General features: G+C 33.2%; 5 protein-coding genes across 7 annotated transcripts in view; 2 read left to right on the top strand and 3 right to left on the bottom strand.

Annotated features, from left to right (window-relative positions):
* Window positions 1-10,237, top strand: part of LOC144850076 (nephrin-like) — a 48,142-nt gene extending 37,905 nt beyond the window's left edge. Inside the window, exons 10-24 of the mRNA XM_078707265.1 lie at window positions 1,086-1,307; window positions 1,480-1,767; window positions 2,186-2,323; window positions 2,749-2,916; window positions 3,175-3,456; window positions 3,608-3,883; window positions 4,527-4,835; window positions 5,370-5,444; window positions 6,007-6,219; window positions 6,516-6,551; window positions 6,872-6,994; window positions 7,223-7,274; window positions 7,383-7,681; window positions 7,899-8,032; window positions 9,042-10,237. Coding sequence (XP_078563391.1) covers window positions 1,086-1,307; window positions 1,480-1,767; window positions 2,186-2,323; window positions 2,749-2,916; window positions 3,175-3,456; window positions 3,608-3,883; window positions 4,527-4,835; window positions 5,370-5,444; window positions 6,007-6,219; window positions 6,516-6,551; window positions 6,872-6,994; window positions 7,223-7,274; window positions 7,383-7,681; window positions 7,899-8,032; window positions 9,042-9,167 — 2,741 coding nt within the window. The 3' untranslated portion in view covers window positions 9,168-10,237. The remainder of the gene's footprint in view (window positions 1-1,085; window positions 1,308-1,479; window positions 1,768-2,185; window positions 2,324-2,748; window positions 2,917-3,174; window positions 3,457-3,607; window positions 3,884-4,526; window positions 4,836-5,369; window positions 5,445-6,006; window positions 6,220-6,515; window positions 6,552-6,871; window positions 6,995-7,222; window positions 7,275-7,382; window positions 7,682-7,898; window positions 8,033-9,041) is intronic.
* A 529-nt stretch (window positions 10,238-10,766) lies between these two features.
* On the bottom strand, window positions 10,767-14,580 carry LOC144850080 (ferredoxin-fold anticodon-binding domain-containing protein 1-like). Of its 3 annotated transcripts, none has more exons than XM_078707269.1 (6): window positions 14,480-14,580; window positions 13,781-13,982; window positions 13,474-13,630; window positions 12,961-13,164; window positions 12,600-12,764; window positions 10,767-12,401 (listed from the first exon to the last, which is right to left on the bottom strand). In XM_078707269.1, the coding sequence occupies exons 2-6, from the start codon at window positions 13,959-13,961 to the stop codon at window positions 10,976-10,978; spliced, it is 2,133 nt and encodes a 710-aa protein (XP_078563395.1). In that variant the 5' UTR covers window positions 13,962-13,982; window positions 14,480-14,580; the 3' UTR covers window positions 10,767-10,975. The 3 variants fall into 3 exon arrangements, with proteins under 3 accessions (XP_078563395.1, XP_078563397.1, XP_078563394.1); XM_078707271.1 differs by having other exon boundaries at window positions 14,440-14,536; XM_078707268.1 differs by having other exon boundaries at window positions 13,781-13,985; window positions 14,446-14,532.
* A 470-nt stretch (window positions 14,581-15,050) lies between these two features.
* On the bottom strand, window positions 15,051-18,575 carry LOC144850086 (regulator of microtubule dynamics protein 1-like). Its single transcript, XM_078707278.1, has 9 exons — window positions 18,381-18,575; window positions 17,722-17,839; window positions 17,028-17,311; window positions 16,732-16,821; window positions 16,491-16,546; window positions 16,054-16,141; window positions 15,832-15,862; window positions 15,547-15,680; window positions 15,051-15,339 (listed from the first exon to the last, which is right to left on the bottom strand). The coding sequence occupies exons 1-9, from the start codon at window positions 18,570-18,572 to the stop codon at window positions 15,283-15,285; spliced, it is 1,050 nt and encodes a 349-aa protein (XP_078563404.1). The 5' UTR covers window positions 18,573-18,575; the 3' UTR covers window positions 15,051-15,282.
* A 167-nt stretch (window positions 18,576-18,742) lies between these two features.
* Window positions 18,743-21,039, bottom strand: LOC144849978 (uncharacterized). The gene has a single exon (XM_078707122.1). It carries the CDS (start codon window positions 20,646-20,648, stop codon window positions 19,341-19,343), a length of 1,308 nt encoding a protein of 435 aa, XP_078563248.1. The 5' UTR covers window positions 20,649-21,039; the 3' UTR covers window positions 18,743-19,340.
* A 3,557-nt stretch (window positions 21,040-24,596) lies between these two features.
* Window positions 24,597-25,394, top strand: LOC144851029 (uncharacterized). Its single transcript, XM_078708552.1, has 2 exons — window positions 24,597-24,696; window positions 24,931-25,394. The coding sequence occupies exons 1-2, from the start codon at window positions 24,597-24,599 to the stop codon at window positions 25,392-25,394; spliced, it is 564 nt and encodes a 187-aa protein (XP_078564678.1).
* Window positions 25,395-26,698: the final 1,304 nt, after the last annotated feature.

The following is a 26,698-nucleotide window of genomic DNA, read 5'->3' as shown; positions in this document are numbered from 1 at the left end:
AAGAACAATGTTAATCATATTTTCTTCATATAAGTTTATATGTCTAAGAAAGGTTTGGTAAATGCAGGTATAATATTATTAATGGTAATGAGTGTCACTTATATACAGTAAATCACCTATGCGCGTAAAACAATAGAACAACCACATGCAAATATAGAATGAATGAAAAAAAAAAAGAAATTAATAAAAAAAAAACAAGAGAAAAGATGGGATTTGAGCTCCAACACAAATTCTTGTAAGAAAATTTACAGATTGAAATATATTGAAAATATAAATTGATGAATGAATATGGTTAGATCTCACAAAAGAGGAAAAACTTGTACAAACACTGCGTCTATACTATTTATATGAGATTCTACTTCTACTACAAGCAAAAAAAAAATATTCTGCTTGATATTTGTAGTATTGTTCAGTTATGTTCTCATTTTCTTCTCCATATTGCACATCATTACCTTATCAATCAAAACTAAATTACTTTATCAGATCAATCAAAAATAATTACTTTGTTTGATCTGTCTTGAACAATCTCTAACAATAGATTGTGTTGTTCTTACAAAGCTGTTAAAGCTCAGCTACAGGCATGAATTTCAGATATACAGTAATGTTTGATTAAATGTACATAAATTAAAAATTTGTAACAGAAATCATTTTTTTAAAAGCACCACCGCATCCATAAGAAAGTGCTTATTTTATTGTCTTATATACGTAATGAAAAATATGAATCGATATTAATTGAAATATACAGTATGATCTATAGTTGTTTTGTCTTGGCCTGGCCTTTATGCTACATAGTTTTATGTTCAAAATACACTATTTTATCTTTCATATTAAGACAACAAATTTATTTCATATAAATATATTCACTTTTACAAAGACAAAGTTATTCTTGTTCAATTTGAAATAAATGTTGTCAAAAAAGACTGTGATAAGTCACATTTTAAAAACATTGATGACCATATTAGGAGCACTAAAAAATAAAATACTAACTTTTAGAAGTACAAAACATCTCATAAAAAGTAAGAAATAAGAGAATCAATCAATATTTGCAATTAAACAATTGTTTATTTAAAAATTATTTATAATAGCACCAAGTAACCCTGCTTCTCATCTGACATGGATATCACAAGGAGCGATAGTCGATGGTGATGTGGATGTTGTAAAAGAGGTTCCAGGCAGTGGCTTCATCACATCCAAGAATCTGACAATACCAAGTGTTGCAAACAGGGAAACTGTCCAGTACATGTGTCAGGCTACAAATGATCACACATTTGAACAAGCACAAACAACAGTAGCAGTAAATGTTATGTGTAAGTTTGTTTCAACAATTTACAAATAATTTGTTAAATATTATGATTTTACTGTATATTTAATGTTCTTGTAAAAAAATAATTGTATTACAACTTGAAAAATTTAAATTATGAAACAATTATTTACTTATTGAAAAAAAAAATATTTACCTTGGTATCTTTAATATTTTAGACAAACCAGATCCACCGTTCATATCAGGCTATAAAGGAGCAAAGGTCAGAGCCGGGTCAGTGATGAGTTTAACCTGTGTGTCAGTTGGCGGGAATCCATTAGCCAATCTTCAATGGTATAAAGGAGATCAGGAACTCGAAGGAGTGTATGAAAAAAGTTCACATCTTGCTAACAGTAAACTGACATGGATTTTGTCGCAGGAAGATAACCAAGTCACGTATTCCTGTAATGCCACTAATACCGCCACTGACATTCCATTGCATGCTTCACAGAAACTTAATGTGTTATGTAAGTATGTGGTTTTGTACATTTTTATTTCATTCATGCATTCGCACATAAAATTATAATAATTATGTTGCTTATATAGCACTCCAAATGTGAACTAGATATAAATGATATTCATGTCCTCTAACGGGTGGTTTTGCTGTCAAGCTGCCACCAAACGGCACTCTTTTTCGTCTGTCCAAGTAAGAAACTGAGATGGCTAACTCCTACTTTTTCTGAAAGATGCAATGGGTTCTAGTGCACCACAGTTGTGTACACAGAACGTCCGTTTTTATTAACTCCTTAACTGAGATATGACTATAAATCATGGCAGTACAGTAAGAAATGTACAAGAAACAGTTGCAACAAAGAGGCAATCTTTTAAAAATCTGTGAAATCATAGTAAAAATTGGGATTTACTCTACATTTTCATATCTTACAGTTCCGCCTTCAACAGTTCATGTCGTGCTCACTGCAGAAAAACTAAAAGAAGGTGATGATGTCATCATTAAGTGCAAAACAGCTAGCAGTAATCCTGTGTCTGTTATCACCTGGTACAAAGATGGAACAGAAATTGAGGGTAATATAACACTGCTTTACAATTTTATATATTTTATATTTATTGTTTTACTTATGTGTTCGAGGTGTATCATGGAGAGCCCATTTGATAGTGCTTAGCACTCATCGCAATCCTCAGGGTGCTGTACCTTTGCCTTGTGTATAACGTTTTTCCTGAAGATTAAATAAAATGTAATAGTTAATTATATCTCAACCGTAGGTTATAATAGTAAAAAACGATTATTTATTTACCTGATGTTTCGACCACTATCACATTTTATTTGTAATTCTAACCGAATGATTCTTTTTAATGAATAAACATCAAGTTAACAAATTAATTTAGCAGAAATACAGTCATACTTTCATGGACCTTAATGTATAGTACTAACTACATTATATACGGCTATATATTGCTTATTTATAAATTTTCTTTCGTTATGTTATCAGGAATGGATTTGGGCAACATTTCATCAGCGAATGGTGGATATTCAACACGCAACAAAGTAGTTCTGAGAAAAATAAGCCCAGATGATAATGGGAAGATATTTAAATGCAGCGCCCTCAATGAACTGCTCACCGAAAGTGTAAATGATGCCATCACTCTAGATGTTCAATGTAAGTTGTTTCTATTAATTACTCATAAGCACAATGTTATAAAGAACCAAAATCAACATTCCTGTTTTATGTGTGTAAACTTATTATTTTGAAAAAAAATTCTACATTTATAGTATTGCAGACATCAAAAGCATTGAAACAGTTCTTTCAAACATAAGCTTCATTTAAACTTTTAAATATTGAAATTGTATTTGTTTTTTTTTTGTATGTGCAAGATCCCAGGAAAAAGTTGAATTAAATTATGTCTTGTTATTTTAGATGCACCTAAAATGACAGTGGAAACCGGAACAACTATTCGCCAATCAGAGCTTACCGGCCCGGTCAGACTTGAATGTGGAGCTCATGGTAACCCATCTGATGTGACGCTGAAATGGATGAAAAATGATGTTGATATTGTTCTTCCAAATTCAAAATACGAAATGGAAGAATCTGGGGCTTTTGTTATACACAATGCGACCAGAAGTGATTCAGGTGTTTACAAATGCCTAGCAACCAATGAAATAGGCACAGGTAACATTACAGTTACCCTAAACATTGAATGTAAGTATTATTAGTACAAAAAGATGGGTTTACGTGAAATGAATCACTGGTTCAACTAAATGGAAATGAAATAAGATGAAAATATACAATTGAAATACAATAGAATGGATTGAGACTACTACTATTACTAGTATAACCAATTTGTTTTCAGATTCTCCCGCAATTACAACCGGAAATCAAATAATCGTAAACCTTGGAACACGTGGTGAACTTCGATGCCAAGCTAACGCAAACCCAAAACCAAATGCCTACATAAAGTGGAGTAGGGAAGGCTATAACACTACCAGTTTTACTCAAAAGTATGTCAATGATGTCGCAATTTTGAACATCCCATCGGTGTCAAAAGAACATGGAGGATACTACAAGTGTTTTGCTGATAATGGTATTGGCTCCCCTGCTTCGAAAGAAGTTCTAATTATTGTTCAATGTAAGTTCAAACCAAGCTTCATGCTCCTTTACTGCACATATATGCCAAAACTGCAATATACAATGTTACAGCCTTCATTTCATTTCATATATTTATTCAACCAATACACAGATACAGAACAGAAACAAAGCACAATGGTCAGGGGCAACTAAAGCAAAACAATTACTATACTCAAAGAGTCAGTTGCCCCTTAAAAAACATCGAAATACAAAAAATATTGCACCAAGTAGGCCTAAAACATTTGTACAAGCTTATTAAAAAGTCTCTTAATACTCAAAATTAGTATGCTTATTTTCTATTGAACCTTCATTACAATCAAAATTTGTTTTCGAATTTAATTTAAATTGTTATCCCCAAGTATCAATAAAGAATACTAAGTGCTGACAGATAATTTGATCTTGATTTTCAATGGAAAAGTGCTCTTTTTCGGGTAACTGGCACTCTGCTCCAATATGCCTCTCTCTAAACATGACTCTTTCATTCACTGAAAACTAAAGTACAAATTCAAGTATTCATATAAATCTCATAAAACAACATCATCCATATAAATAATAGAACTGTTTAAATAAACTGCCCTGTTCCCAATGACTCTTAAAAATTAGTAAATATACTAATCTATGAAAAATGATCTTAATTTTTTTAGATAAACCACAAATCGACACAGCTGGCAATGGGAAAGTGGCAACGAGTACTGGCCAGACAGCTCTATTGAAATGCAGAGCAGAAGGTGCACCAGAGGTAAAATTTAAATGGCAGCGGTTTGGAAAAGCTGTGAACAGCAGTAGCAATCGTTATACAATGGAGGTTCGTCGTGTAACTTCGGCATCAGACCTATACGAAACTCGTTTGGTTATCAACCAGGTGGACGAGGTACAGGACTTTGGTACTTACACGTGCGTTGCTTATAACAATATTGGAGAATCTACATTCAACATTGTAGTGGAGAAAACAAGTTAGTACAAAGTTATAACTTTAACTAAACTTTTCTTATGTTCCTGTATAGTTTTTTAGGTGTCAATTTTATCCTTTTATATATATAATTACCATTGGTTTTATACAAATTGTTATATTTAAAATATGTAAATATCATTGTAATTCAGCTTTGGCTGCGATGACAATATTTGAAATAAATGAAATGAAATTGATTTAACTGTGTTACACCTCTATTAAGGGGACACGTTCCCACAAAATTGGCAATATACAGCATATTTTAACACTACAATCCACCTCTATTCAGGGGACAGCACTATAAAAAGGACACTTTTGTCCTGAAGGTATCATGTTAAAGGTTTTACTGTACATATATAATTAAATCTGTTGAAATTAACAGACAGAAATAGATTGCATAACATGAAACTGAAGGGATTATGAAAACAGTACTTACAGTCAGAATCTCATAATTTATTTCAATTTCTGCCCCAACTATTTCACTGTTCCTATAATCCTATAATAGATAATTAATAACTTAATATTTGTATATTTTCAGGTGTTCCAGAAGCTCCAACTGACCTAAAAGTGTTGTCTGTGTCACATGATTCTGTCAAATTATCATGGCTTCCAGGTAAGGATATTAAGGCCACACTATGCCATTGCTATTCCTAAATAACAATTTATTTGAAGTTCTCGTTTGAAGAATTAGGATACTATCATTCAGTTTCACAATAAAAATCCTTATACTATTTTCAAATAGTTTACCAAGTTCATTATTCAGTAATACATGTACAGGGGTCCAAGGATGAGGCAAAGCATCTTGCCTAAAGTTCCAGAATATGACACAGGTGTTGAACCCATGCCTCTCACATGCCAGTGTCCAACATACCATACCATCATACTGCTGTCTTATGTATAATAACAGAATTTATGATGATATAAAGTTTGCAGTACACCACGTATATTAGTTCTGAAAAGAACTGTTGAGTTTCTCGACGTTTCGATCAATATGCTTTGATCGTCCTCAGGAGTGAGAATGCAGAAAGTCCAGAAAAGTTGGAATATAAGTAGAAAAGGGTGGGACTGGTGTGAAAGCCAGAATTAATGGCAAGTTTACACAGTGGGAGAGATTGAAACTAGCTATAGCAGAGCATTGTTTCTCAAACAGAATTTATATTAACAAATGATTACAGGTTTTGATGGCGGTCTTACACAATCTTACCAAATTCGATTCAGAAGGGAAGACCTAACATCATTTCAGCTAATGGATGTAGTTCCTCCTTCTGCCACCACATTTACAGTCACTGGACTAAATTCAAATGTAAAGTATGATTTTAATGTCAGAGGTCGCAATGAATTGGGATCAGGACCTTTTATGCTGCATGCTGTTGAAGCAAACACAAGTGGTAAGAAAAATATAGTTATAAATTTAGCTCAATTTCTATTTCAAAATATGACCATTATTATATTATAAATATGAATGCAGATAAGATTAGTAAGATATTAAGGCAACATCTACTAGAAAAAACACAAAATTGCAATATAAACACTGCAATGTGATACAAAATAACGTTACTGTATGACTACTGTATGACTACTGCAAGACCATTGAATTCAATGAGTGATCTTGAAAATTACTTAGATGCATTTAAATACATACATGTAATACAAAATTGATTTTGTTCATTTTGTTTATTTATAGTTGAGCCAACTCAAGCACCAGGTTTACAAAAGTTAGGTAAGTATTGGCTACTATGAAACCAAGCATACACCTCTTTATCTGTCAATTTTCCCTCCTACCCCATACCCAGATGTTGTACCTGCTCATCAACTACATCTTTAAGCCGCTCTACTTGCCATCGCGGAGTTGTGGACGTCCGCTGGTGGTTGTCGGCGTCTCTAAATCAATACCAGTTTTATTTTACCCTGTTTTCTTTAGTTCTTCTTTAAATTGTTTTTGCACATTTTGGCACTTCACATGCATCCAATACCAGTATAGCTTCGTTGAAAATTACTATTTTAAAATTTTTTTTAATATAAAATCTTTTCAATCTGTAGGTACTAGTGGTGTATCATTATGGATTGTACTGTTGGTTGCCTTTTGCGGATTCCTGTTTTGTTTTTTCATAAATGGCTTCTTGTGCTGTTGTCTTGTCAAAAGACGAAGGGGAAATAAATTAGGTAATTTTACAAAAACGATTGCACTTAAAAGTATAAATGCTTTTCATGAATTACTTTAGGTACGTTTAGAAGATATTAGATATCCAGTAATATACTGTGCCGACCAATTGCACTCTGGGAAGAATAAACAGGACTTCACTTCACATCAAAATGAAAATAATAATTTCCATAAACATGCAATGGTTTTTAATGTATTGAATAAAGAATATTTGTTTCTTTCTCATTTAGGAAAATCTTCTCCTGGACCTATCAAGAAAGAAGATTTTGAACTTGCTAAATCGTAAGTATATTCATTACTTACTCTCATTATGTTTGGTTAAGAAGGTCAAACTGAGGTCAATGTCAACTTTTCAAATTGTTTACGTAATTTAAAAAAAATTTTTTTCAGACAATCATCTGAAAACCCATATCAAAACGGAACAATATCAAGTTATGACAGAGACAGCTCAAAAGAGTCTGACTACGATCCTTACTACTATGGAGATCAAAGGTCATATGATGAAAGAAGACGTGACCGTGACTACAGCGATGGTGCTACATACAGTGAAGAAGATCGGTATAGTGATAACAGGCAGATATCACCAACTCCTACAGATTTCTCAGAATATAATGGAGGATTATATAATACAGGCTATAGGGCGCCACCAGAACGACCTCCATCTTACAGCAGTTTTGACTCATATGGAGGTAAAATTTGTTATAAATTGATGTAAAGTTGACTTTACCCTCTTCCATTTCAAGACACTCAGTAGCCATTGACTTGCTGTTGATAATAATTAATGTAGTAATGGTATTGCTCTTACTAAGAGATCGACCAATTTTTTTTTACTTCATTGAACACATTTAATACACAGGTTTGTTTGTACAAAGACACTAATAAAGCAATTTTCATTTTAAATCGTAGGTGGTCGTGGTGGCCTTACTGGTAGTATCATGACAGAATCCCAACTTAGTGAAATTGAAGAGCAAGAAGAGAAAGATTATGCAGATCTACTACGAATGAAGCAAAGCCAAGTACAGAAAACCCTGTCGGGGCAGGTAAGTCACCAAGCTTTAGTTATGAACAACAGAGGCACAACATTTTTTTCCCAACAGAGGAGCTGGATGCCCTGGTGTGAGGAAAAAAAGAAAATTGTAACAGAAATCACCCGAGAAATCCTTCAAAATTCTTCACCTTTGTAATGTGGCAAATGTTAAAATGTTCTCAAAAACAAAATAAGTTTGATTTGTTTGCTCATTTAAATTATGTTTTTTTTTTCAGTAAAAATAAATATGGTATTAAAGGTATTTAAACTTTAAAAACAATTGCCAAAAACAAATTGTTGATCTAACAAAGTAAATTTAACTTATCTGATTTTACTAATGCATCTAGTGCTAAACGAAACCAACTTCAACACATACACTTATCCTTCAAATAAATTTAGTACATTTTCCTGTATATAGCTTCCAAAAAATTGGATTTTCATTCGTTCATTTTTAGTTTAAATTGTTCCTTCAATGTGTATATATATGCATAAAGAAAAAATAACCTTTGCCAGCTGAATTTACAAACTTACCAAATTTTTAACTCACCTTCTCGGATTAAGCAAGCATAACAGATTGAGTAAAAACGCAGGGTTTTACATAATATTTGTCACTGTAATATACTTGCATAACTTATGTTTTCCCATAATTGGCTTATATTATAAAGAACTACATCATCTGTAAATAAATCATTCATACCCCTAGTGTTTCAGTGATAAATTGGTCAACTCATTGATGTAAATTGAGAATAACATTTATGACAGCACACGCCCTTGGAAGTTTGTGTTAAGTATGATTGTATAGGAAGAAAATTCTTAACATCATTACCTTCTTGCTTGAGGTTAAAAGAAATCAGGTCATGGTCTATTTATTTATGCATGAAAAAAGCTGATAAGAAAGCTAATAAGAATGTGTGCAACAACTTAAAAATGGTATACTAAAGCAAATCCCACTTTATTAATTCTATCTTATGCCATTGTTTCTCATGTCCAAAGTAATTTACCTTCATATTATTTTTCTTCAGGTTCGACAGGTGTCCACTCCAACACCCCCACCTGTACAGATGGGAAATTTTGTTCCGCTAACCAAAGCTCATCCTCCTAGTAATTCAAGGCAAGAAGCTATCAGTGAGGAAGGGTTTTTAGTCTAGAAAGAACAAAACAATTTTTTTTTAATTTTTAATTGCATAAACAAAGATTCAACACATCCATGAGCAACATTTATACTGTATAGTTCCAGAGGGAGTCTACTATTGGTCAGAGATGGTTTAAAGTGGGCCTCTTCTCTCAGTACAGGAGGCCTATGACATGAGAGAACTACTACTACAACTACTACTGTATTTCTTTCTATAATAAAGTTGTAAAATTGTACCACTTCTTTAAAATGATTAAGATTATAATAATAATAAAATTGCTTGTAACCAATGTAAAATGTGTAAATAAAAATACAGCTGTAATGCAAGCATGTTGATTTGACATTTTTCTAAAGCAAACTTTTATGCTGGCATAAAGTAATCTAGCTCGTAAAACATGGAGAAATATGTACTACCATGTTAGTAGAATATACTGGTAGGCATACTTCATTATTCCCTTAATAATGATGTTATGTCATCCAGTATTATTGTAGCAATTAAATCATGTTGTTTTCTGTTCGGTCTTTTATTTGGTGCAAAATTTTATAAGGTGTCTAATTGTATTATGGATTATGCAATGTTAAAACTGTGTAGTTTTTACTGTTTCTTTCATGCATTCAGTTTTTTTCCAAACTACAGAATTGACATGGGACAAGTCAAGAACTGATGAAAACGAATGTATAAATTATTTTATTGAATAATTTCTGTAAAGATAATTGAAAAATGTGTTGCAATTAAAACAATGCTTTTAGTTTAGTGTGGGCCTAAGTACAGAAGGATGGGATGTAACAAAATAGGATACAATAATTAACAATAGACATACTGTAACCAGTGTCCCTGATGATTTCCAATGCCTTAATGACATCGGATTTTGTGGTGGAAAAAATTTTTGTTCAAGTTGATATATGCCAAATTAGATGTGCTCAGATATACTTATCAGGCTTGTATTTCCAACTAAAAATAGAAAATTATAATTATTAAATAGGTGCTATTTATTTGCAGCCATTATATCCATTTCGTCTTTCTATTATTAAGAATTGTTTATTTACCATATTTTTATTGCATGTAATTTTATGTATTTTATATTGTACAAAATCTTTGATATCTATGTACCTCAAAAGTATGTATTTGACATTTTGAATAAATGCTTATAAATAAATGTTAAAATGTTTATTCCAAGAATTTTATACAAACAACATTCCTTGCCAGTTATTGGAAATGTGTAGCAAAATAGTTGTATCTCTCCAGTGGCATAACATAGTGGACAAATGCCTCTGGTCTAGCACTCCTAAGGGCCCTACGGGGATTAGCATGGACTGCTCATGCGCCCTTAAGCTCGGGGGCACCTGGGTTTAGCCAGTAAGCGCTCATAGCCGTTATGCCCCTTTCTTTCTCGTCACTGCTTGTGGCATTAGGTGAAAGGAAATAAAAGCAGAGTTGTCGAGTAAAGAGCTGAGAAATGATCGAGACATCAATACATCGCAACTAGTGGTCTCAATTCCATTCAAAATTCACCACCAGTTACACTTTTATGGATGAATGGTTGCTTGTTGAACATATGCAGTACACATGTATTGCAATGCATTTAAATGCATTTGTAAGCTAATTAATTTGGTCTCATATGCAAATTAAAAATATTTATTTTACATTTAATAAAAAAATAATACATAAATATTAAAATGAGAAACTACCTTAATTTGACTACTACACTTTGCAATATTACAATATTATTATGGGTGAACAATAATACGGTCATATAGTATATACAGTAATTCAATTAAAAAGATTAAACCGAAACAATAGTTATTGCACAAAGCGCTTGGTGTTTAGTATCGCAGTTGTATACTATGAAAAGATTTAAGTTGACAACATAAATCCTCATGAACTTGGTTAACCTTTGACCTAGATAAAGCACTGGTCCGAGATTGATAAACGAATCTGTAACAAAGACTATAAAATTTAGTGTTTTTTTCTTTGTATACATCAATAAGATCAACCGACTTGATGTATACTCCACATGAGGCTCGTACGATAGAGAAGAAATGCATTTCAGAAAAAGAAGTTTCAGTTGAAACTAAGAAACATAGGTCCCTAATGTAACTTGGTGCATGATTACTATAGGGAATATAAGAAGACTTATCCAGTGTATTTGGAACTTTTACAAGGGATTGACTTAACCATAAAAGTCTGACATCATCGATATCAAAGCAAAGCATTGCAAGTAAATCTAAATTCAAAATAATTAATCCTTTATCTTCCATATTTGCATTTTCTAGTCTTGCAATTAAACCAATAACATGCCAGGTGTTGTCTAATGCTACAGTAATCTGATGACATTCCTCTCTGTAAGTTTTACAGGATTCAGATTTCTGCCATCGTTCTCTTGCAGCATCCACCCAAATCTGGCACTGCATCATGTTATACTTTGACACACTTCTGGACCTTCCAAGCTCTGGTGAATCCTTCTGACTTTCTAGATCAAGTTTTGATAGTTTTTCTAATGTCTGTTGAGTTATATCCGATTTGTCTTTTTTTTCTAAATGCTGCTGACTTTCTTTATTAGAATCTTGTGATGGTATGTTTAAGTTTAAAGGTTCACATTGTATTTTGACATCTGGGCATACAGAACAAACAATTGAAGAAACAATATCTTTCATAGAAGATTGATTGGTCATGAAAAGATGAATTTCATGAGTAATTGGAAATACTGTGGGCTGAATAGCACATCGCCTGAAGGCTGGACCTACAAGAAGCTCTGTCTTGTCTTTAGGCTTTGATTGACACTCTTGAATAGAAGGACTAAAGATGAAAACATTGTCTTGAGTATTGGAATCACAATCTGCTCTTGGATACTGACTGATGTCTGACTGACCATCCATTACTGCTTCAGGTGCATCACTCTCTTTGTTATCCACTACCATATGATCATTAACTATCAGACTGGTGCCTGGATCTTCTGCTTCTACTGAACATAATAGTTGACTATCATCAATCATTTCTGTACCCATTTTTACAGATTCATTGGTGTCATCTTCTTGACTATCGGTAATTACAGATTCACTCATTTCAGAAACATTTTTATGTTCCTTTAATCTGTACTCAAAAGCCTTTAATGCCTCTGTATTTATACATTTGATCCAATTACATTTCTTTGTTTCCGTTACCAACATGTCCTTAAACAGATGTTTACAATTCTCTAATATTCTGTGATAAACCTCATGAACTGGACTGTTTGAGTCTCGCAAAAGATTTCTGTAAAGATATATCACAAAATCAAAGAACTGTACTGTACAAAAATGAGAGTATATGACTACCAAAATGCAAATAAATAATAATAGATATAATAAAGAACTGTTCTACAGTATACAAATTACAAAATCTGTAACAGCTATTCTTGCACAATAAAGTAAAATCATAAGATTTCATTTAGTTATAATTTGCTAGTCTAACCTTGTAATGTATCCATCTAGATCTTCTGGGCACTTAAAACTGTATTCATGTTCTTCTATCTTATGATGCACTAAAATAGTGGACGAAGCAGGCTCTTGAAGAATAGGAAATTTCTTGAAAACATGCGTCACCCCACCATTTATGTTGAATCCTTTGCCTTGACCCCTGAACGAAATAAATACATTTACTGCCACGAACATTAATTTACATAATAAAAGAAAAAATAGAACTTTTTGCATTAAATTAGGTATACGGCACTCACTTTTTGAAGAAAACGAATGCGGTGGCTACTATTTTAAAATTTGCATTTAGGTTTACAATTATTAGTTGCACTACTACAACATATATTGATATATATTACCTATAACCAGTGCAATTATATTCTGGAAATGTTTCACCAACAAACTCTTCAGTATGGGTCAATATGAGGTCAGCATATGTTGCCATAGAAACAACTTGCCAGGAATTTCCCCATTCCCTTTGTGGTTTATCAGCAGGAGTTCCACCTTGTCCATTGCATAGTGTTAACAGCACTTTTCCTTCATTAGTTAAACACTGTGATGCACTGTGGGAGAAAAACTACATTGATTTCATCATAAAAAAAAAATACTTTTGATAAATAAAAAAAAATCAATCAATAAGCCAGCTAGGGTTTTTGTTATGACACAGAATTTTACACGACTATTTTGGTTTTCCAAGTTCAGGACCTAGACTAGAGGCTTCCTTAAATCATTAATTAATTAATGATCTTCCCCATTATTTTTTTTTTTCAAATTAATATTTCATCAAATTTAGGTGGGGTTGGTGTCTCAACGCTGTGTTTTTTACTACCACCAGTAGGCATATGGTATGCTTTTGGTGGATCTGTTCTTACCTTATAAAGAATTTTCGTAGGAGTTCTCTATTATCCTGTATACGTGCTTTACCACCGGTGTGAGGAAAGTTAAAGATTACCACATCAAACGTCTTGCCTTTCAGGAACTTGCATGATTGAAGGTTAGTAGCATCTACTCCAAAAATAACAGTTCCACCTTAAAAATAAATTATACATTTATGGTTCATTTTTTTCGGTTTACACACGCAATAAAGAGGTGAACATATTATTTTTACCCATTTTGCCTTGTGTAATGCAACAATATTCCAGTGCCTCCTTTGACACCATGGGGAATTAACGTTCTCACCTGATTCTCTCAACTGATCAATATTCTCTTGAGCCTTCCTGTACTTGACTGGCGTGTCAACCTCAATACATGTGGCTATCAATGACTGCTGCAGGTGTTTGTTTAAAGACAAAGCAAATGAAAAGTCACCCTCGCCAACCAATAGAATCAATCCATGGCAATTGTGTAAATGATCAAGCATGTTAAAACTATAATGATGCAGCTAGTAAAAGAGAAGATGTTATTAGAACTGTTCACATGATGTGTAGTAGCGTAGTAGTATATTAACCTAGGTAGGACCTCTAATCTAATAATGTAATATATATCCTGTACTGTAGCTAGTTAATAAGTCCTAAACACTACTACTGTAACTAGGCCTACTAACTCCTCGATTTCTACTACTATCTAGGCCTAGTACTGTTATAAATATAGTACTGTACTCTCCTCTAGAGTCTAGTGTACTAGGCCTACTTAACTACGGTTATCAGACGATCGGGACCACGGACGATCGGGTCCAGAAAATGTGGTCCTGATAGTAGTACTAGCTAGGCTAGGCCTAGTATTAGTAGGCCTAGCTAGCTAAGGCTACGCCTCGCCTCTCAACTCAACGGAAACGTGTACAATTCTACCGAGAGTATTTAATAAAATTATCCATATAGTATCAAATATAACCTATATACCTTTAGGCATATAATACTTAATAAATAAAACGGTACACACAACAAACAACGGTGAACAACATCAGAGAAGACAATCCACACTGTAAATCCACCAACAACAATCGTAACAAAAAACACGTGCTCCGTCGTTCTCGATTTGTTTACAGGAAGTGACGAAACAGCATACTAATGAATTATGCATAACCAAATTCCACAGAAAGACTATTCGGATTATATACAGTAGTACAATTTTATTTACCTGTAATTGTTGAACAAACATATACATCCTTATATTGTCACTTTTATTGCTGTATTAAATTATCACGTGCAATTTATTTTTTTCTTTTGAGAAGATTTGGATTAAGTTCATGACAAATCTATCAGTGAATCTTCAGTGCTGCTCCACTATTACACAAAAGTACACAAAAGTACACAAAAGTACACAGAGCACTAGGGTAGTGCAGTAAAGAATACAGTTACAAATAAATAGCACACACCAAGCATCAATATTTTACAGGAAGTCATGTGAAAAAAAAATCCTACCAGTTTCTGATAATCACATTTTGTGAATACCCATAACTGAAGTATTGTTATTTAACAAGGAATTAATGAAGTTGTTTTTTAGTGTAAACTATTGTACTGTCTGTTAATTTATTATTTTCCATGTTTCTGTTTTTTGTCATATTTCTGTCATGAATGTTGAACACAAACGTTGTACTCAACTTAGATGCATCATACAGTACTCTATCCAATACACGCACCTATTGTCTATTCATCTTATCAATATTCATGATAAACAACACAGTAAACAAACTTTACACATTAATTAATTGCAACAGAATTACATTGTAATTATATAATCTATCAGTTTGATTTCTTTGTTGTTAATTTTGGCAGCAACAGTTCCGTTTCTTCGCGTACCTGAAATAGTAAAGACAAAATTATTAGAGTAATTAATGTCGTGAGGTGGTTCCCTAATGATCGTAAAATCAAAACGGTACTGGGTATGACCAACTAGCGTTCTTGTCAACAACTAGCCATCCATTCATAGAAGTACTTTGCAGTTGGCCTATTTGTTTTTGTAGTCCTTGACTATTATATACATAAAATAGTAAAAAGATATTTTACCTTCAGATCTTCTTCCGTTTTGGCTGGATAGTCTCTAGCTTTTGTAAGGTATAATAATGCCATCTTTAAATTATTTAATTTGATATACGTCTTTCCAAGCATCAATAAGTTCTTACTGTAAAAGTTTGGTTCAACTATAAACAAAAAATGGAGAGGAATATCACGTTTGCAATTTCCTCAGACATTTCTACATACAATATTTAAACTATGCTATGCTCAAAATGTCTATGACAAGTTCTAAACAATTGCATGATTCATTTCTTAAAATCAAGTAAAAGATCTCACCTTCTTCAGCCTGGTTGAAATAAGACAACGCCTAACAAGAAAATTACAATTGTTGATACATAATTTACACATCCAAACACTAGGTATTTGTAGAGGTCATTATTTAGTCATTATTAAGTATATTTTAGAATGTTTCTTGTGTTGAGGGTTTTTTCCAAGATATAACCATGCAACAGCGAAGTAAATGTAAATGAAAAAAATTCCAGTGTAATCAATCATTACCTCTTCAAATGAAGATTCAGGAGGTGTTGTGAAAATAACAGCAGCTGCTTTCTTCTGGTACCAAGGTAAGTCTGCAAAGGTAAAACACCTGTAATAAAAATACAAGTATATAAGTAAAAATGTTCTCCATGCAGTCAATTATCTTCAAACAAATCATTTATAAAAGAATTGGTATATAAAGCTCTGTATACACTATCAAACTTGTTTGACAAAAAAGTGTGATGTGCCCAAATATGGTAGTGATGTGCCCAAATAAGGTATTGATATGCCCAAATATGGTAGTGATATGATATCACCATGTCCATATATGGGCACATCTCATTTTGTTGTCACATAAAGTTTGATAGTGTAGACAGAGCTTAAGAGATTGGTTTGACTGTTCCATGTATGAAAGTCATGACTCAATCAGTAACAATGTAAAGAAAGTGTATACTGACCAGAGACCTAGCAGATGATATGATGTAGCATCCTTTGGATTTAGTTCAATAGCTTTCTGAGAAATATAATTTAAACTTTACATTTAGAGTATATGGTAAACATTATGGTAAATGGTTTGGTTCAACCTTGTATGGCTTGACGATGAATGCTTTGGCATTACAATGAACAGGTTTATAATTGTTGAATGGTTTTGATTTGTACTTTTGACGAACTTGGCTTGCAAAAAATGAATAAGCTTACCTTAAAATGTTCCTGTATTTTAAAAGCATTTAAGATCTTTTTCTTTGAACCTTCATAATCACCAACATCACTTATACAGATTGCATACCACTGTAAAAAGAAAACCTTTTAAATTAGAAAGAGAGGTAAATATTTCTGAAGAATTCTGATCTCTTGAACTGTGATGAGTTCAATTTGGCACACTGTCACTGTTTTTGTCTAAAGAAAATTGTTAGCATGTGTCCAGAAATATTAATTTACCACAATATGTAAATATTAATGTGTTAGTATCAATTAAAATAAAACATTGGTCTTACTTTATGGCATGCAAAATTTGCATCATCTAATTCTAACGCCCTCTTGCTGTACTCCAAGGCTTCATATGTTAATCTCTTACTAGTTTCAGGATCAGTGTGTGAGTGCTGGGCTACATCTCTTGATGCTCTAGCTAGTCTCCATAACAGCAATGGGTTTTCACTGTCTTTGAACTCCCCAAGATACTTATATAACTTGTGTATTTCGTGATTATGGTACAGCTCGTCTGCCTCTTTAACAGCTACATCCTCTGGGCTCGTCACATTATCTTCGGCCATCTTCTCTTCTGCAACATAAATTGAAATATATCTTTATAGCATTGTGATGATTAATTTGATGGTCATTGATATTGTAAGTGCAGTTTTACATTCCTCTAAAGGGCATTACATTTTAGGTGAATTTTCTTCTAAAGACAGGCCATTTTGTAGTTTTAATAAAGTGAATCACTTCTGTAGAGAGTAAAAAAAAGAAAAAAAGTTTTCACTTATATAAAGACAAAATAAACAGTTAAATTTAACCAAAACCCCATTGGCTGGCAGCCAATTTGACTTTTTTTTTTTATTTAGGTAATTTGTTTTTTTCGATCAAATTTTTGTCTATTATGTGACATTAAAATGGCATATGCAACAAACAAATTTTTTAAAAATATTTTTTCAGGTGGACAATATAGCTTTAAATGAAAGCAATAACACTTACCTGGTTCACTGCTCGACCAGAAACTGAAAGCCCTGCCACCAAGTGCAGCAGTTACAACACCAGTTCCTACAAACCTAAACTTTGAACGGTTTATTAATAATCTTGCATGGCGATCAATCTATAAAAAAAAGTTTACAATAAAAATTTGTACTTAATTTCTATCCTAGTAGGCCTAGTACTACTAGGCCTAGGACTAATACTAAGCCTACTAGCCTACAGTATTTGGTCGGACTGTAAAGTACTATAGTATTATTAATTAAATTCACAAATAATTGTGATGCGGTGCAATAGAAATGGTGAGCACCTATCTGATAATAATTATGAATATCCATTCATACGACTGTTTATTGTATTGAATTATTGATGTTAATATTATTAAATATTATTATAAAATTAATACAGTAGAGTAATTTATTCTTTCGATTTCTTCAGTAGCTCGGTAGTAATCTAGGTGTATGCTTACATCTAAAGACTAGTATTTGTAGGCATAGCTCCTGCTTCTCTTGAATGGACATTTGGTACGAAATGTCCAATTATTAATCCGAATGTTAAAAGCAAGCGGTTAAACCCCGTTATACTTATAGCCTAGTCCTAGCCTACGAACAAAACAGTATTTTTTATTTTACACACGTTATTTAGTCTGTAATAACATTGCTTACCTGTCTCAAGTATATAATAAATTGTTTATAAGAAGTAAACCTGTTTGATCTAATACGCAACAATACAGGAAATTGGCGAAAATGATTCATCACTGCTCGAGCTCGAACACTCATTGACATCATGAATGATGGTGGCCTGGTTTGTTGATGTTTTATATGTTTTTTGTGCTGCTGTTGTTGCATGCTTTCCATGAATTTGATTTGAGCGCGCTGTGTGGACAAAGAAATATTCAAGTGACCACTGGAGGAGGATCGGAAAACAAAAAGTGAGAGGGGGTGTGGAATTGGAAAAAAAATATTATTAATAATAATAATGAAAAAAAACAGGGTAAGAAATAAAGAATGCAAAAACCTATTTTTATAATCTTTATTTTTAAAAACTGATATTGTACAATACACATGACAAAAATCAAGATGTTCGAATAAATATGGGGTAATTTATAAAATGAATAAAACAAGATCTTTACAAGATTGGTTGGTCTCCGGCCCCACTCAACCTCCATTTAAAAATAGATATGCCATCGTTATCAATGGTTTTCAATCATGGGGTAAGCTTTACTCCATTCCATGGTTCAATACAATATTATCACCATATTTTCCTGGTTCATCATCCATGAGCAATGTCTTGCAGTGCAAGAACAAAATTTAGAAAACTGGTGTTGAACTTATCTCCAAGGACTTAAGCAGTATGACCACATTATACAGGTATAATTCACAAAGCAATTAGTAGGTTTAGGAAGGACAGGGCTTAAAAGGCAAGCATGTAACCAGGGTTTATTAATGGGAGAGTCAAAAAGTAGTCATCAAAAAGTAGTTCACAATTTAATTTTAGCTGTCAAAAGAAGGAGCGTGCACCACTAGTACAGTACTATCCTTAGAATGATCTGCCCCTGAAAGATGACCTTTTTTAAAAAATCCTTTTGTAAACTGTGGTCTTAAATTCTGCAAGGAAATTACTCATCAATAAATAATAGATGAATGGGTGTGTATTGAGCAAAAACATGCTTTGTTTAATTCCTGTAACAGACCTTCATATGGAAGACCACATTTCCATGTTGGTAGAAGTTTTAAATCATTTATCATCTTCAAAAGAGGCGCACCTCTTCGTAACACTTCAAGCAAGCATTTTACATTGAGTGATTCACACCAGATAATTGGTCCAATATAAAACTTGAAGTCTTTAAAGACTTCCAACTTTGGCAAATCGACTTCCGACAGGTAAAATCCCATACACTCTTGTATGTCCAGATACTTCAGCGACTTTGATGCAACTTTGAAATTGTGATCTTTTAGCTGTATGGGTATTGAAACTTCAATTGTTAGTTTTTCTAAATGATGCAATCCTTGTAACAAAACTGTAAGTTCTTTCTGTTCCATACCACGTAGAGCCCAGTATCGTGTCAATTTCAATTCTCTTAAAAATGCAAATTGTACAATGCAATCAACAGACGCCATGGACCAGTCAAATGGGCTGAATATAGAGATCATATGTGGAGATGTCTGATGAAGAATTGTAAGAAATTGTTGAAAACATAGTGTCCTTTCTTGCTTTAAATTTGGACGTGGCTTTTTATTAAACCAAGCTGTGGCTCTAACATACTCCTTACAAAAGACTGTATGTGACCAATCACAGTCAAGGACTCTTAATCCAACAGAATTTGTTTCTTTCAACCATTTTTCTAACAATTTCAACCAAATTCCTTCTTTCTCAATGATGTCAAACTTAAATTTCATGTATCGTAAACCCGCTTTGCGACTGATTAGACTATAAATGTAGTCGTAAGACATTTCCTCTAAAAGGCCATTCAATAAATCCTCTGTTCCAAATTTGATGCTGCCAAATTTCTGCTGGTAGCACAAGTTTTGGAACATAAATTTGGGTGCAGGAATTTGCGTAAAATCAGCTTTTTTCCACAGACACGATGATCGAATGACCTTGGCCCATGGCACACACACAGTAGCCACTTTACATTTCTCAATATCATTCAAAAATCGAAATACATTTAATTGACAGATTACAGGCAAGTTGTTAAACTGAAAGTATTCATTGTTTTTCTTCTTTTTTGGATTAACGCTATGGCAATGATGTTTGCGAGTGGTTTTCCTTTTTCTACAACTATGTTGTAGTACTTCACAATCACTGTTCACAGAAAGGCTACTATGTTCTACTTCAACAGCTTCTACTTCCGACTTTGCCCGATTACTACAGTAGGTAGTATGGTCACTTCCACTTGCCTGACAATTTCTGCTTCTGGATCGTAACTTCATTTTCTTGTATTTTTAATTCAGCTTTGTTGATTTGTGTCAAACGACATACATAGCAGTCCTTTATTTATTAAATCCTAGGGCTAGGCTCTAGGTGTACAGGACAAGGCCTTTATTTAGGCCTAGCAGGCACAGTAGTAGTTTATATATACCTCCATGGTACGACAACGTTACAATACACGTAGGCTAGCCATAAATAGGCCTAGCCTAGGCCTAGAGCTTAACACTAACAAATCAACATCCCAGGGATCGATCCCATCCCAGAAATTCTGTCACCATAAACCTTTAAATCGTTGATAATCGACAAAATAAGTTATTATACCGTATAGGCCTAGGCCTTAGGCCACCTATATTTTCCCCCTTGTCGATCGAGTCTCTCCGACGACTCTTGCCGCCTAGTCCGATAATCATCGCGCGGTGCGTGGAATGACAGATGAGGGCAGCACACACAGTAGATGGCGCGCCAATTATGCATTTACGATCGTATGCAAATTCATATGTTTGTATTCAGCATTCTGGGTTGTTTATTCACACGTAGTTAATTCTAATGGAATTAATTAAGAGCCTTAAGAAGTTTAGTCACACGTTGTAGATAGTAAAATGCTTAATGAAGGTTAAATACCTACCAATATAAATGCATAATTCACATTGTAGATAGGCATGAGTGAAGTAAAATCAATAATTTAAAATAAAAAGAGGGAAACTACGAACAGCAAGTTTCCTGCCACCAACGGCGGGTAGAATGATTTCTTTTTATTTTAGTTTAAATAATCCAATCACATCTTTGTTAACACAGTTAATAAATGTGGATTATGTTATTAGGTCATTTGGAATCGTAACCAACTATTTAGCAATGTTGCGGATATGTATTTCTGTTGCTGTTGTTATTTGCTGTATTAGTGGTAAGGGGAAAAATACTATATTAAAAACCAAAATCTGTACAATTATATCAATGAATTTTGGCAGCATTTTTTGCATTCGGATTAAACACAAAAAGCATCACATACGGTGTAATGGGACCGTCAAAATGAAGATATTACGAAGTATTCTCATGGCTGTTTATATAGATAGTGTTAGGATTAGAGTTAGTAGCTCTGACTTATTGAGCTTGTCTATAGTGTTTTCTTGTAAGTCACATACCTATATCATGGAGCCAATAATTAGCTCCATGCCTATGCATTGCTATCTCCACAGGCCTATCACATTGTTTTAACTTTTCTTTCAACATCTTGGTTTTTTTTTTGGAAACATGAAACGATTATAGCTTTTTTTTTATCACAGGTTGTAACATATTCACCTATAAATCATCAATATACTTGATACATGTTTATAACGAATCTGACCCAGGAACGGTCTTACCTACCAAATTAAAGGCCCAAGAAATTTGCGCATCTTCAAGTGGTCAACTTGCGAGCCTCACTACAGAACAAGAATTGAAAACTGTTCACAGCTTTCTGACGACCTTTTGCCCAATGTCGTACGTGTCGATAGGGTTGTCACGTCAGAGTGGGCTTGAGCGAAATGTTAGTCAAAACTGGATCTGGTCATCAGGAGAGCAATATACTGGAGAGATCAACTGGGGCAATTCTGATCCTAATATAGATAATTCCAAAAATGCTTGTGTAAGATTGGTTGTGAAAAAGGGTGAACCACCTATGTTTCTAGACAGTACATTCAACAGGAAAATGAAGGCAATCTTGTGCGAGAAACATGTAGGTAAGTATCTACGACAGTTTTGACTTTACAGAAAACATAATATAATAATATATAAATAATTTTCTATCTAAATGTGTATAATTGTCATTTCATTTCATAAAAGAGCATCATAAATTGTATTTACTTCGATACCATACATTAAGAAACAGAAGAACAAACACACAACGCAATCATTAATATGGTACCATGGATAGCCTCCTACAATGAAGCCTAATTTAACTTAGAAGAGGATCCTTTAATATCACCTGCATGGGTGATGGTTAATAAAATGAATAAATGTTTATTTTAGTTTATGATGTATATCGATATGTATATCTGCAGTTATTTATAAATATTACTTTTCTTTTTCAGATGAGTTATATTCACCTTCAGGTACTCCATATTTTAGAAAAATGCAACTGTCTCCGGGATGCCTTCGTCATGATTATGTGAAAAGGAGTGGTCAGTGCTAGAGATGGAAATTCATTGCTTTCATCGTAACCATAAAATGTGACTAAAATACCATTTCGTCTATTACCATGGCACTCTTCCCTGCCAAGACCACAAGGTCCACGCAAGATACAAGGTATACAAGCCTACGCAATTATTTGACACATTCATTTCTAAAATTGAAAAACACGATTTCAAGTAGGCCTAGTATTATCTTTCGCAATGATGTCAAACTGAAATTAACTAGTTTGACAAAAAAAGTGTGTGATGTGCCCCAAATGGTAGTGATATTCCAAATAATATGTTAATGATATGACATTATCATATCCAGATATGGGCAGATATGGGCACATCACATATGTTGTGTCATTTTTACTTTGATGGTGTAGACAGAGCTTTAGACAGGAGAGTTAATAACCCCATTTTAATTAGTGCCTGTGCCATTTTTTTAATTAGAGAACAGGCTGCAGTGGAAGTGCTTAGTAAATCGGCTTGGCTCATGAAATCTTCTATCATCACCGTTTACGTAGAGGCCTTTTTTATTATAGAGATTCCCTTATTGCCGTAAATTATCTTTTTGTGTCTGTCTATTTTTGTTTTATGTATAGTCTAGGATTAGGACATGTAATTAAACCAAAAGAGAGAAACGCTTTAATAATATGCGCTATTTTTAGAACATGGTTGCTTATTGATCTGCAGGTAAGATATCATGGCAGTTCATAAAGTGCAATTTCAATCAATTCTTATTCATTAATTGTTCTTTTTTTACACAATATTGTGGTAGGCATGTTGACTCCTTACCTCCTTCTCTGATCAATATGTTGCCTTATCTATTGTGATTTTTGTAAGGTAATACATGCATTTATTATGAAGTGGTTGATTTGTTCAATAATAAGTTGTTACAATACCTTATTGTACCTGAATAATAAATAATATATAAATAAATGCCTTGATACAACCTTACGCCAGGTCAACAGGTAATTTCTAATGAACAATCTAACAACCATTTATCTATTGTTTGTATTTGCTTTATTTCTTTAACATATTATTTTTATTTGTTAGTAACACGAGAGGCATTTGGGAATAATTTCTGAAAAAATGGCGGGTGCATGTACGTGTGGTTTATGTTCAATATCCTAACCCCCGCCCCACTCTCCACACTCAACCCCAAGGAGGTCAAATTCCTATTTTTTTGTATAACATAATTGTTTTAAAGCTCAGGTACATGAATGCATGAATTGTGAACATAATATCTGGTTAATTGTACATAAATCAAATATTTGTAATAGAAATCAAGAAGAAAAACCATTAATTTCCCTTAAAATGGTTAAATACAAAATTTGCCAAGATTTTGCTATAAAAACCAGGAAGACTTTATTTCAATAGTTAGGTAGTTTCGTTGATAAACGTGACGACACAGCATGTTGAATGATGTATTAGAAGTGTTGTTGTATTCATTCATCCCTTCATAATGGTACTGTATATATAAAATCATCTTCAAAGTCACTATAATTATGATAGATTCTTACATAATTTACAACAATGAATTACAAATTACAATAAAATAGGGGACAAACCCCAAGTACTCATGATTCAATTATCGTCGTTTTACTTTTCTTATTAAATTTAATAAAGTATTAATTGTCTATCAGTTGACGAATCAAAACCGTACGACAGAAACCTTCACCATAAGTCAGTCACTGGCTTTTTGTTAATATGACGAACCAGAAAGTATTTATTAATTAATAGCAATTATAATGAATTCTGTAGTCTATTTCTATTTAATAATTTTTGTTGCTATTTATAATGTCGTTTGGATTTCTATATCTCAAGACCTCAAGTGTAACGATGTTTCGGATAATTATTGTTGCCATATTTTTACACGGTGTTTACATAGCAACTCATAGTAAGTATTTAATAGATCATACTTCATATTAAGGCCTACGACTGGCCATACTATATGTTTTGTTTCTTAATACATTATGTTGCATTTTAATATTTTAAAATAGGCCTAAACTTAAAGTGCAACATAAAGGTAAAACACGTCTCCGAATGTATGCCTCTTTAAAAGACAGTGGAGTGTAAACTTAGGCCTACAACATTCTCATCAAGCAGTGACAACAAGTTTGTTTTATTTAAGGTTGCAACTTATTTACGTACAATTCGTCGATTTACTCAATTCATGTTCACAAAGAATCTGAGTCACCAGACGTCATACCAACCCAGTTACAGGCCGAGAAAATATGCATGTCGTCAGGCGGTCAACTTGTGAGTCTCACTACAGAACAAGAGTTGAAAGCTGTTTACAATTTTCTGAAGAACTTTTGCCCAATAATGCCGTACACAGTAGGGTTGTCACGTCAGAGTGGGCTTGAGCGAAATGTTAGTCAAAACTGGATCTGGTCATCAGGAGAGCAACATACTGGAGAGATCAACTGGGGGTTTACAGACCCAAATGTCAATAATTCTGAAACAGCCTTTGCTCGGTTAGTTGTGGAAGAGGGTAATGTTGGCCTACCTATCTTCCTCGAAAATCCCGAAGAAGCTAAAGCAAATGGTTACATATGCGAGAAGCATAATATAGGCAAGTTTTATTCAACTTGAGATTAGATCAGATTTATAGCGAGCGTAATTATTATATAACCCATTAAAATAAAGGGGACAACATTAAAATGTCCCATTATGTCTCGTAATTGGCCGTTAGTGTATACTGCTATGATTCGTTTAGAAAAGTTTTTTAAGAAGTACGCAAGAGAGATTTGTTTTAAAGTTTTAATTTTCTTAATTTCAGACGAGTTATATTCGCCTTCAGGTATTCCATATTTTAGAAAAATGCAACTGTCTCCAAGATGCCGTCATCATGATTATGTGAAAAGAAGTGGTCAGTGCTAGAGATTGACAATTGAGTTGTTTAATTAAATGTATAATACGAGACTCAGTTAATACCAGTTAAGACAAAATATATGTGCCAGCAGGCGTCCTATTAAAATACACTTTATAGTCTCCACTTCGTACGAGAATCGGATGAAACATATATTTCATTTTAATAAAACAGCATAAGCTGATGCATGAGGCCCTAAACAACACTTCTAGATGCGATTCGAAACAATTAGTTGTAGGTCTAAGCTGTACGGATTTTAGCCTATTTTCATAGTTACAAAGGCATCGCACTGTAGGCCTACATTATGGATGATGAAGTAGAACTCAAGATAAGACAACGCCAATGTTATCTCTTTTCGTTCATTATTAAAATTATACCTATACTATGTGGGAACATCGATGATGTTGGCATTATGTTCAGAATACATCATACATTTATGCTACTGTCCCCCACCCCCTCCCTTGTACAATCATTATTAAATTATACGCATTATTTTGGAGAAATTGAATTAGTACAACTTCAGCATTACGCTGAATACTCATAAATTTAGACAATGGCATTGCTACTCTTCTTTTTTGTACAATCATTAAATTATACGTAGGCATAGTCATCAGGAAAATTGACATCATTGTGGAATGACAATTGAATAATATTTCAACATTGTGCGGATGCGGAATGTGTATATATACAGTCATTAGTATAAAAACACCATTGTTTCTCTCGAGCATTCATTCAATTACTACTGTACGTATATTGCTTTGAGAAAATTGAAATTATTATTATTATTTAATAATTACATCTGTCCATCAATTTATATCAAATATCGTTCATATTGTTATTCAAAGAATCAAGCCATTAATAAATAAACCGGACTTTTTTTCGTTTGTAATAAAAACAATGAACTATACTCTGAAAAAGTTAATTCATCTGCAACGTTTGTATGGATGACAGTTACCGTAGCTATGTCCTGGATTCCAATTGCGCTTGTGTCGTTATACATTCTCACATGTATATTCGGTAAGTATAG

Source organism: Antedon bifida, chromosome 8 (assembly GCF_963402885.1).
Source record: "Antedon bifida chromosome 8, ecAntBifi1.1, whole genome shotgun sequence".
NCBI lineage: Eukaryota > Metazoa > Echinodermata > Crinoidea > Comatulida > Antedonidae > Antedon > Antedon bifida.
Note: the sequence above shows the minus strand (reverse complement) of the source record. Positions and strands in the feature narration are given on the sequence as shown.

Bases quoted from the DNA above. Each gene is read 5' to 3' on its own strand.
- LOC144849978 (XM_078707122.1), bottom strand. From the start codon at position 20,648: ATGAAGTTACGATCCAGAAGCAGAAATTGTCAGGCAAGTGGAAGTGAC.
- LOC144850080 (XM_078707269.1), bottom strand. From the start codon at position 13,961: ATGCTTGATCATTTACACAATTGCCATGGATTGATTCTATTGGTTGGC. The intron at 13,165-13,473 runs GTAAGAACAGAT...TTTCTCCCACAG, and splicing joins CTACGAAAATTCTTTATAAG to TGCATCACAGTGTTTAACTA. The intron at 12,765-12,960 runs GTAATATATATC...TATTTCGTTCAG, and splicing joins TATAATTGCACTGGTTATAG to GGGTCAAGGCAAAGGATTCA.
- LOC144850086 (XM_078707278.1), bottom strand. From the start codon at position 18,572: ATGGAAAGCATGCAACAACAGCAGCACAAAAAACATATAAAACATCAA. The intron at 16,822-17,027 runs GTAAGACCAATG...TTCTTTTTACAG, and splicing joins CAAATTTTGCATGCCATAAA to TGGTATGCAATCTGTATAAG. The intron at 15,340-15,546 runs GTAAAATATCTT...TTACTATTTCAG, and splicing joins AAACGGAAGAAGATCTGAAG to GTACGCGAAGAAACGGAACT.
- LOC144851029 (XM_078708552.1), top strand. From the start codon at position 24,597: ATGTCGTTTGGATTTCTATATCTCAAGACCTCAAGTGTAACGATGTTT. The intron at 24,697-24,930 runs GTAAGTATTTAA...GTTTTATTTAAG, and splicing joins TGTTTACATAGCAACTCATA to GTTGCAACTTATTTACGTAC.